This window comes from Cydia fagiglandana, chromosome 15 (assembly GCF_963556715.1).
Source record: "Cydia fagiglandana chromosome 15, ilCydFagi1.1, whole genome shotgun sequence".
Taxonomy (NCBI): domain Eukaryota; kingdom Metazoa; phylum Arthropoda; class Insecta; order Lepidoptera; family Tortricidae; genus Cydia; species Cydia fagiglandana.
Window position 1 is genome coordinate 3619609 of NC_085946.1, and position 12349 is coordinate 3631957.

Here is a 12349-nt window from a genome sequence, read left to right on the forward strand (position 1 = left end):
GCAACCCGGGGCTAATTTGGCTTACATATTTCCTTTACAACTCTACTCAAACATCCAAAAACAGGCAAGCCGGTGGGAATCGGCTTTTATGGACGCGCCGCCACTGCTACATACTCGTATAACCCAAAACCTAATAATCGACCAAAATTTTTGAAATAGTTGCATAATTCTTATTTATCTATGATTTTAACCCTATTTTATACAACTAAGTACAAATTGAACTATTAGCATGATTACCTATTTTGCTTTCAGTGTAAAATACATAATGTATAAATGGTAATCATGGTGCTTTTGTAAATAAATCTCTTATTTGTTCATTATGATTATATAATGAAACACGGTTAACTTATTTCCAACAAAATAAATTAATTATTCAAAGCCTATTTGCAATTAAACATGGTAATGTCAGTTGATAAAATAATAAATTAACAAACTTTAAAGTGGAAAATACCGACACAAAGGAATACCTGTTTCATAAAACCAATTTAATTTAATTATAAACATTATGAGTTTACAGATCAATAAGAGTAAAAATTGAACATCTAATTTTTTTTGCAAATACGGTAAACTATTTAAGAATTATAATTTTTTGCCTTTTTTACAGGAAATATTAGCCTCTATTTTTGTAAGAAAGTTCAGTAAAGATGCATAAAAATAAATTTAATTTTGATATTATAACAGAAAAAGAATACATTTAATGAAACCCTTTTCTAAAATCTTAGATCCTTCGATATATTTACCTTAGTTAAGGCATTTGTTCCCGATGCAGGTTCACTGTGTCCCATGTTGGACTTAACGCTGCCAACCTTGATGGATGAGTCTTTGGCGAACACTTTACCGACAGCGTCGAGCTCTTGAGCATCTGCTTCGGCGATAGCTAGTAAAACAAAAAAACTTAAAATGGATGAATAATCCATAAATACTTCCATATCCATAATAAGCTATAGGAATATTATAAATGCGAAAGTGTCTGTCTGTTACCTCTTCACGCTTAAACCGCTGAAGCGATTTGGACAAAATTTGGTATGAAGATAGTTTGAGCCCCGAGAAAGGACATACTGCCGTATTCGAACTTCAAGTTATTCACAAGAGACGACACCTACTAGATCCATTCTAGATACGTTATAGTTTAGATATCAACTAGATCTCTTTTGCAGCGCAATTTGGGCAACCAATGTCACTTTTACGTTAGATAGAATAAGATATCTATTAGATGTGAATGGGATCTCTAAGGCATATCCTGTGGAAACATATCGTTATCGTATCTTGGTGATGTCTAAAAGATATCTAATAGATGTCTATTTCAAAATCCGAATCGGGCCCATAGGGTAGTTTTTATCAATCATCATCATCATCATTCGACACAGACAAGGTCACGGACAGAAGCTAGTAGTGAATAATAACTTCATATAAAAGTGGCTGGAGCACATTTTCCATCATATTAAAAGGCAAAATTTAACAGATCGCCATACCTAAACGTGCAAAATTAATCTTTTGTTTACTGGAACTTCTTAAGATAATTGCCTGCTTTGAAATTTGAAAATGTACTGATGCTTTCGCTCCATAGTTGAGGATCTTCAGCGCGGGTTAGCTAACCGACGCAATCGACGCATGCTGATTTATCGATTTAAATAAATTTTTGGCAAAAAATTCATTTTCGGTACAAGCTTTTATCACTGACTGTACTTTACTTACGACAAACAACTAAAAAAGCTTGTAAAAACGTGAGTGACCCGTTCTTATATTATCTTAACTAAATTCATCAAAAAGTTAACCATTTGTGTAAAGTTACCTGAACCACACGCTTCCACATATTCCACATCTCGCGGCGCGACGTCGATTTCAGAGTAGAACTCATTAAGAAAATCCTGGATGTCCTTAGATTCCCTGACGGGCATAAATGGCGCGTCCGGCTTCAAGCTGTAGCTGCCTTTGGCGTAGTAAACTTGAGAGTATATTCTGGAAATTAGAAGTAGCTTTTCAGATCTCTATGGTATCCATAAGAAACTAACTAAACACCGCCTATTAACACTGAAAATAAACGCCTTCAAAAATGTTAAAAGCGCTTTCTGGCAAGATATATGTGTTACAACATACAAACGTAAGATCACTACACCTTATAAAACAAAGTCCCCCGCCGCGCATGTCTGTTTGTGTGTTTGTATGTTCGCGATAAACTTAAAAACTACTGAACGGATTAACCTATCAATATAATGATTCTTGAGGAAGGTTTAGGTGTACAATTTTGTAAGTTTTTTGTGAACCCCGTGCGCAGCCGGGCGGGGCGAGTCTCTAGTTTTACAATATGACTGCCATAACTACCTTTATTTTATGTAGATTTGCGTTTGTTTAAATTTAATTTACTAGTACATGCGCACCAATAATAAGTGCAGTAGAGATACCTAATCAAGATAAAACACATCTGGTTGTGCATTTTGCTCACACCAATTTAAGTACTTACTTAGTATCAGCGAACGTATCAATATCAGAACCCTAAAGGCTGATTATAAAATTTGAATACCGTTCCATTATAATATGCAAAATTAATATGAAACCGACTTCACAATGTTAAATTATTCACGGTTAGTTTCACTAGACTTATATCGACCAGGATATATGAATCGTGATTACCTTTTGCATTGTTTTCGAGCTCCCGATATTACAAAACAAAACCAACTTACCTCTTAGCGTCTTTAGCTCGTTGTAAAAACAGCACGTTGATGGAATCAGACCTCACGTAGCCGTCACCGTTTTTATCGAAACATTTTGTCTTTCCATCCAGGCACAAAAAACCGGCTCTGGAAATAAATGTGCCTGTTAAAATATTATAAATACTTAATACAATTTTAAAGGCAGGTAACAAAGGAAAGGAGTGTGACATTAATACGCGCGCCCTGATACTGAAACAGCCATCAACCGTCCAGCCAAGACAGAAATGCTTATGTCAGCAAAAACGCCTAATGGTTCCTCTACACGATGGGCCAACGACGGCCACTCCAAGGGACGCAGCCATGCGGTAGAATGAGATAGCAATATCACTTGTTCCCTCTAGCGCATAAATGCGTCCCTTGGAGTGGCCGGCGTTGGCCCATCGTGTAGAGGAGCCATAAAATTCACCCAAGACGAACCTTTTTAAATTAAGGCAAACATTAGGGTGCATGCACAGATTACAGCCTCCAACGATAGCCGCATCGCACTCCCCAGTACTGATACTCCTGTAGGCATGTTCGAGGCATGCCATAGAGCTCGCGCAGGCCAAGTCCAGGGCGAAGGAGGGGCCTTTGCCGTCGATCCAATAGGAGATGCGGTTGGCGTACATGGCCTTGTTGCATCTGAAATTAAGACAAAGACTTCATTAGCCACATTGGAAGTAGGAATTGAAGTGGTCGCTATGGATTAATCGGTCAAAGTAATTTACACACTGCTGCAAAATTGCATGGCCACTTTATAAATAAATAAATTGATATTGTGTCTAAGTATGCAGTTTTCTAGTTTCGCAACCATATGTTAAATCTAAAATGCCAATGAAATTCGTTTGTCCTAACCCGATTGAGCACATTACGATCAAAACTATCGATTTGCCAATCAATAACAGTGTACCTACTCGATCGCTGGCTCTTTTTCTGCTGCTTGAAAAAATACAAATTTTAGCAGTCTAATCTGACAAGGCAACTGGAAACGCGCTGAAGCGCCTAATTTATATGGTTCTCAAATAAAACATTAGGGCTGTCAAGTCAGCTACAATAAAGTTTTCAGAATATAATTAGTTAGGTAATTTTTGCGACCAGGTTGAGTCAATAGTAAACAATTATCAGGCCGATAAATTCCTCATACTCGGTGATTTTAATATGAGTTGCATAGAGTGGTCTGAATCTGAATCTGGGTTAGAACCATCGAATGCCTCCGGCGACCATATAAGTTATTTTCTGGATACCTTCAGTTTTTGCAATCTGCAGCAATTTTGTTCAATTAAAAATGTTCACGGAGGCATTCTTGACTTAGTATTCTCAAATGACTATGTTTCGGTATCACCGTGTATCGACCCACTAGTTCCCGAGGACCCGTACCATAAAGCATTATGCATAACCATGTCTTTTGTGGAACTCCAACAACTTACTACCGCTAAGCGTACCATATTTTCATTTTATCGCGCTGACTATTCTTCAATTAACAGAGATTTGCGGGCTTACGACTGGCCCGCGGTTTTAGGCTCAGGTGACGTCGAAGAGGCGGTCAATTGTTTTTACAACACTATATATGATTTGCGAGATAAGTACGTGCCTAAAAAAAACGGTAATAATGGTAATTACCCACACTGGTTCAGTCGCGGGCTTATACGGGTAATAAAGGAGAAGTATAAGTATTTCAAAAAGTTTAAGACTTACAATAACCTCTCAGACAAGTATACTTTTGAATTACTTAGAGATAGGGTCAAGCTACTCGAACAAGAGTGCTATTCCAAATACATAAATCAAGTTGAAGACTCGCTAAAAACCAATCCGCGTTATTTCTGGTCTTTTTTGAAAAATAATAACAAGGGATCCTCTTTTCCTGCCTCGATGTCTTACTCTGGCTCTACCTCGGACACTGGTGAAGGCATTAGCAACTTATTCAGCGACTATTTTCACTCTACTTTCTTAACCAATAATGCTTCACCTGGTTCTCAGTCTTACCCGCTTGATGAGCCAGCAACTTCTGTTATTGCTGATATTGCGTCCATCGAAGTCCAGCCTGACCATGTTATGAAACTTCTTAAAAGTCTAGACCTTAGCAAATCCGCCGGGCCTGATCATCTTCCAGCTGTTTTCCTTGTAAATTGCTCTGAAAGCATCTCGTATCCGCTAGCTATACTTTTTAATAGATCACTGTCAGAGGGAGTCATGCCGCGCTTATGGAAGTCTGCTTTCGTTACACCTATTCACAAAAAAGGGAATAGGAGTAATGTTGCGAATTATCGACCGATATCCAAGTTGTGTCTTGTAGCCAAATTACTTGAGCGCGTGGTTTATAACCAGGTGTATGCCTCTCTTAAACATGTATTCTGTCCCTTTCAACACGGTTTTCTTAAACAAAGATCTACTGATTCCAACCTTATATTATTTAATGATTACCTGTCAAACAGCCTGGATAGTGGAGACCAAGTCGATGCTGTGTACACAGATTACAGTAAGGCGTTCGATCGCATCGACCATAATTTGCTATTACAAAAACTTTTATCAGTAGGTATAAGAGGTGACCTCTTTCGATGGTTCTCCTCTTATGTATTGAACAGATCTCAAGCGGTTGTCTTGAACGGATTCTCATCATCGTGGGTGGAAATCCCTTCAGGAGTGCCCCAGGGATCTCTTCTTGGACCATTATTATTCACCATCTTTATACATGATATTTCCCAATGCTTTAAACACTCAAATATTCTTTTATTTGCGGATGATATGAAAGTCTTCCGAGTAGTCAATAACACCCTTGACGCTACTTACCTTCAAGAAGATCTTTGTAGACTAGATAATTATTGCGCTATCAATAAACTAGATATAAATGTGTCCAAATGTTTCACCATCTCCTTTACTCGGAAGCGTAATGTTTTCAATTCTAACTATATGTTAAAAAATGAGGTTATTTCCAAGTGTAGTGAAATAAGAGACTTGGGTGTTGTAATGGACAATAAGTTGATCTTTGATCGGCACGTTGATTCAATAGTGAATAAAGCATTTAAGGCACTTGGTTTTATCTTAAGATCGTGCAAGAACCTCAAAAGATTAAAATCAATTAAAATTGTCTACTGTGCATTTGTAAGAAGCCATCTAGAATATGCCTCTCAGGTTTGGAACCCCTGTTATGACATCTATACTTCAAAAATTGAAAGAATCCAAAAAAAGTTTATTCGTTTTCTGAGATTTAAATTCAAAATTCCAAAACAAAGTTATAATCAGCATTGTACCAAACTTCATCTTCTACCTCTCTATATCCGGCGTAATATATCTGACGTAATTTACATTATGAAAATTGCTCAGAACTATGTAGACTGTCCTGATCTATTAGCGAAATTGATGCTCTCAGTCCCCTCACGCATACCTTGTCGCACCAAAAAAACGTTCCATATTCCCTTTGTTCGTAGTAAATACAGGAAAAACTCCTTTCTTCTAAGAGCTTCTAGGTCTTTCAATCAGCTTTGCAAACATCATGATTTCATCGATCTGTTCTGTGACAGCTTTAGTTCTATACGCAAACTAATGAGCCAAGACTTCTCCCACTGTTAACACTTATGTACCTACTTCTGTCGTTTTTTTTTTTAATATATTAGTATTTCTCTTTTGTTCTTCTCGTCCACTGTGTAAGTCTATTCTCCATGTTAAGCAAAATATAATTGTAAGTAAGTATTATTTATTAAATTTGTAAGTTCGCACGCTATATACTTTATACAGTTTCTACCTGTGGAAACTTGTAATTGGCTTACTGTTTCTATGTTATTACCTAACTTGTTACTCAAGCTGTAAGTTTTCCTAATAAATAAAATAAAAATAAAATAAATAAACAGTGCATTTATAAGCTATAGTCGAAACCCGACAACAACTGATCACCGGTGGAATAATGCAGCGGCTTGGGGCTTAAAAAATCATGTCGACACGCATTATGCAGGATGTGTGAGTCGGCAATTCCAATCGCAAAGGCTTATACAAACCAGAATAAATGTGGTCTTTGATTAAACATAATTGCTATAAATCTTGAGGTCACAGAGCACTGAATAGCCTGGGCTTTTGACTCGCCTGTATTTGCTTTGGCAATAGCAACACCAGCTGAATATTTATTCACGGTCGGTTCGCAGCGTTCGTCCGCTTGGATGGCTTTTAAATTAGTTACTCTGTTAGTGTGCATGTTATTGTCGATTATTTGTAATAGAGTTAGTTGTTTGAACGAGCATTTGGGTTTCGAATTGATTTTGGTGTGGATTGTAAACATGAATGAATTTCTGCCATTTTTATTTGTAGGTAGGTATACTGCTGCGCTCATGTCCTGTTTTACTGTTACGGTTGTTCCTAGGATTTGCGAGCTAAAGAAGGGATTACGTGCAACTAGTCTACGTTGCGTGGAGGAAAATTGGGGTTAGATTCTTCGGAAATCGCGCTCGGAATACACACAGATGTTACGGTATTGTATGTTTGTTCCCAAAAAGATTTTTAAAGGGGTTAGATTTGGGTTTATCAAGACATATTATATCGGGTTCTAAACCAGGACAATGCTAGTAGAATTATCTATGTATGCATAGCGAGCTGCAAAATTACATAAAAGATAACTAATGTTTCCATTTTCAATGATAAACTGGTTATACAATTTTGCAGCTAAATGGAAATCTTACTACTAAATATCATTGTTTTTTTATTTATTAACCTAATAATTCCTACTCACACTTCTCAATTCTGATGTCTCTTTTACAAGGTTGAGACGAAGGTATTATGGTAAGGTAGCGGCGGACATTTTTAGGGTTCCGTACCCAAAGGGTAAAAACGGGACCCTATTACTAAGACTCTACTGTCCGACTGTCTGTCACCAGGCAACCGTGACGACTGTATTTCTGTTGCCGCTGTAACAACAAATACTAAAAAGTGCGGAACCCTCGGTAGGCAAGTCTGACTCGCGCTTGTCCTGTTTTTTTAATAAATTAAAAAATACCCGCGGGTTAGTTTTTTTTATTCACCTGCCATATTTCGAATACATAAACGTAACACTCTGGATGTATTTTTAAAGGTAGCTGCTCAAAATTCAATTACCCTTAATTCACTAACAACAAAATGGTAAAAAGAGAATGTGATGAAATTCGTGAAAGCAAACATTCGTCCCTTTGTGGGGCTTTAATCACGGCTGGTGCCTTTTAATTATTCATTCGCGAGTCATGTCTTGTCAGCCACGTGTGCCTTTGCTGAAACGATTAAGAGCCCATCAACGTGCACACTAGCGCCACTGCAAAAAAATCGTGATTATTTAAATTTAACGAAAGATGTTCAAAAAAGGGGGCCGCTACGTACTGTATTTTGTATTTAAGTACCTTTTAAATACATCAGACTAGTTTATACGTCGCTGGAGTAGTCCATATATGAACTCAAAACAAAACGGCCGTTTTAACTTTGGACACATAAATTGACGAATTCAGCAGCATAAAAACTAGTCTGCAGTATTCAAATGGTACTTAAATACAAAATACAGCACATATCGGCCCTTTTTTGAAAATCTTTCGTTAAATTTAAATAATCACGATTATTTAGCAGTGGCGCTAGTGTGCACGTTGATGACCTCTTAAATCAGCGCTAGCTTAACACTAGTCCGCGACAGCGAAGCTCATCATATAATTATAAAGGTATTAACAACTTTATACGGTTTTCATCTACCTATTGATACTTGGAGGATATAACCAAATGGAGACGCCTTGCCTGTAGTTTTCTGTACAAAATAGTCTGCCGTACGTAACGTAACGTAAAAATAGCCATGTCAGATAAACGTCAGCTAGCATGGGTATTTTATAATTACATACAATGTCACCTATTTATAAAATATACTATGCCAAATTGTGCCATGAAGTCAAACTTTCCCAATTCCCAACACATTACAAAATGTAGCAATTTTCGTTGCAGTATTTGGCATTGTTGCTTAACAACTAGGTACCTTAACTTTTTAATGAATTTATTTAGCGTTGTTAATAACAAAAGTTATATTAAAATGCAACGTCACAAGCAGTACATTAAAATCGAGTCTTTCACCAAAAGCCAGTTTTAGCCAAGCTGGTCTGGGAGCCGATTTTTGAATTTTGTTCGCTCGATTTCGTGTTCTCCCTTTAATAATATCTTTACTAGGCATTTAAATTCTACTACAATAAATGATAACGAACAGTCAATACCACTAGATTCCCAATTTCTATCGCGCATATTTCAAAAATAGCATTTTGCCGTTTCACACCGATTTTCAAGTCGCGAAATCGAGCGCTCGAAATTCAAAAATCACCTCCCTGGCCGTGTTTTGAATGAGCTCGGAATATAAAAGTTAATATATAAATTATAAAGTACGAACGGCAACACGAGAACAATGAACCATACTAGTCACCATCAAATACACAGGAACACAGAATAGTTATTTACAGAAAGTTCTGTTGAAAAAAAAAACGCAGATGCAGAAATTAATTGTGAGACACATGTAACAATGGACCTTATGGACCGTGTAACTTACAAAAAACGCTACACACGGAAATTTTAAGGTGTTACACAATGAACTTCACTCTTTAAGCCACTAACAACAACTAGTAAGCTTAAACATGATTTAAATGCTGGAGTAATTTCACAAGTTTTTCAATTTGGTTCTAATTAAATAATTACGATACAGTATAAACGTCAATACTCTGGGAAAATGAATGATATTATTAGTCGCCACGAAATACGAGTGTAATAACTTGTGACAAATACGGTATCGTCTTGGGTCGTCAAATTCGTTTTTCGTCAAGTTCTTAAATTAGCCCTATTCTGCTTTCGTCACTCATTCTACATTCGTTACAATCGTCGGTGGCTTTCAATGTAGAATGAGTGACGACAGTAGAATAGGGCTAATTTAAGAACTTGACGAAAAACGAATGGGACGACCCAAGACGATACCAAATATACAGGATTTTGATTAGGTACATGATACACGTGAAATATGTGTCATAAACACATATTTTACGTATCACTTTACTGACTATCCACTAATTTACATTGGAATTATGCACACACAAAATTAGAAATCAAACCAAATAGTCGTCGTATTTTACGCTACTTTAAAGACATATTGCATCAGGGTGAAAACAGAACAATGAATACAGCTGTTTATAGAAACTGTCCCATTTTATTTTATGTCTTTAGCCAGGCGTGGCTCACTCCGCGATTTCATCGCTTCGCAACAAGTACATCCGTCCCACACCAATTTTGGTGGCTAGCCATAAGCCGCGCGTGGCGCTGTTGCCACCTAGCGTTCATATCTGTCCTAATCGTAACACACGCGTTTTTTTTAGAGAGTGAATCTTCTGTACCTAGTATTATTATTTATTCTGTGCTTTAGCCACAGATTATATAATAGTTCTTACGAACAGATACTTATCTCTCAAACAAAACGCAAATACCTACCGTTTTGATACCTACACAAAAATACAATGGAGTGGCCTTCAACGCGCCGCTCCCCGCACCGCGCGCACCGGCACAACGCTAGGGTTGCTGACGCTTAGAAATGATAAATAAATATCTACTTAAACAACGGAGTGAAATAAAAGGAAAGCTACATCTTAAATTCTGTGGCCCTAGTGAAAAAGGGTACAAGTCTCGCACAGAATAGGTGTAAAAGGGCATAAGTGTTACATGGAACTTACACCCGTTTGCTCCTGCGCTGCCTGAGACTTGTACCCTTATTCACTAGGGCCACAGAATTATACCTAATATTCCAATTATGCGTTAGTGTTTTAAAAGGTCATATGTCCCTGCAGTGACCGCATTGTTTACGCCGTTTTATAAACCGCGCAATAATCCCAACAAGAATTAGTTTTAAAACTTCGTGTAATTTCAAACCAGAAAGAGATTAATGTTACACAATAAAGAATAATAATAGAAACCCCATGAATACAGGTAATTAATTATAAGTTAACCAGAGCAAAAATTAGTAGGCACTTTCCGGTGCAAAGTTAACTTACTGTCGTTAAAATAAACATTTACCAAAATAAATTTAAAATTTGCTACCTATTTCAGATAGATAGATATCTAAAACTATACATTTGTCATCTATATACATATATAAATGCAAGTGTCCTGACTGACTGATTCATCAACGCAGAGCCGAAACTACAAAAGCCAGAAAGTTGAAATTTGCACACCAGATTGCATTTATAAAGTGTACAAGAGATAAGAAGCGATTTTGAGAAATTCAACCCCTAAGGGGGTTAAAAAGGGGATGAAAGTTTGTATGGGGTTAAAGTTTTCTTTTAAGCTAGGAATTTGAAACTTCGTAAAAAGATATATTATTAAAATACAAGAAAACTAATTTCAGCGTTTTTTAAAATTCATCCCCTAAGGTGGTGAAAAAGGGGTTGAAAGTTTGTATGGATATCAAAAATTATTTCGAGTGGTGGACTTGAATCTTTGTATTTAGGGATACTATTAGAAGACAGGAAAAGACAAGTCATTTCAGCGTTTTGTAAAATTCATCCCCTAACAGGGTTAAAAAGGGGTTGAAAATTTTAATCCATTACAAATGCTTTGAAATTTCTTGGAAAGGCATAAAAGCCAATTACAAAAAAAAGTAATTGCAAAGTTTTTGGAAATTCAACCCCTAAGGGGGTTAAAAAGGGGACGAAAGTTCGTCTTCGGGTGCAAATTTTATTTTAAGCTAGGAACTTGAAACTTGGTAAAAAAGTATCAAATTCAAATACAAGAAAACTAATTACAGCGTTTTAGAAAATTCATCCCCCAAGGTGGTGAAAAAGGGGTTGAAAGTTTGTATGGATATCAAAAATTTTTTTGAGCGCGGGACTTGAATCTTTGTATTTGGGGATATTATTAGAAGACAATAAAAGTAATTTCAGTGTTTTGTAATATTCATCCCCTAACCGGGTTAAAAAGGGGATGAAAGTTTGTATGAGGTTAAAGTTTTCTTTTGAGCTAGGAATTTGAAACTTCGTTAAAATATATATTATTAAAATACAAGAAAACTTATTACAGCGTTTTTGAAAATTCATCCCCTAAGGTGGTGAAAAAGGGGTTGAAAGTTTGTATGGATATCAAACATTTTTTCGAGCGCGGGACTTGAATCTTTGCATTTGGGGATACTATTAAAAGACAATAAAAGTAATTTCAGCGTTTTGTAAAATTCATCCCCTAACAGGGTTAAAATGGGTTTCAAAGTTTGAATCCATTACTAATGCTTTTAAAATTCTTAGAAAGGCATAATAGCCGATTACCAAAAAAAGTAATTGCAACGTTCTTGGAAATTCAACCCCTAAGGGGGTTAAAAAGGGGATGAAAGTTAGTCTTGGGGTGTAAATTTAATTTTAAGCTAGGAACTTGAACTTTTTGCAAAAATAAGGTATTAAATTAAAAAAACATGAAAACTAATTCAAGCATTTTTGAAAATCATCCCCCAAGGTGGTGAGAAAGGGGTTGAAAGTTTGTATGGAGATCAGATATTTTGAGAGTGCGGAGCTTGAATCTTTGTATAAGGGCATAGGTACCTATTATGAGAATACAAGAAAAGTAATTTCAGCAACCAACATCAAAATCCACTTGACTTAAAACTTCATACAACTTGCTAAAAAAGAAAAGTACTTAATTTCAACATTGCTTGGATATGA

At 36.5% G+C, this 12349-nt stretch overlaps 1 protein-coding gene across 1 annotated transcript in view; it reads right to left on the reverse strand.

The window, feature by feature from the left end:
- LOC134671262 (fatty acid synthase-like) overlaps positions 1-12349 on the reverse strand; it is a 58317-nt gene that overhangs the window by 21635 nt on the left and 24333 nt on the right. The window contains exons 4-7 of the mRNA XM_063529075.1: positions 3129-3332; positions 2682-2798; positions 1793-1959; positions 741-877 (exon numbers count right to left, since the gene is read on the reverse strand). Of these exons, the coding sequence (XP_063385145.1) occupies positions 741-877; positions 1793-1959; positions 2682-2798; positions 3129-3332 (625 nt within the window). The remainder of the gene's footprint in view (positions 1-740; positions 878-1792; positions 1960-2681; positions 2799-3128; positions 3333-12349) is intronic.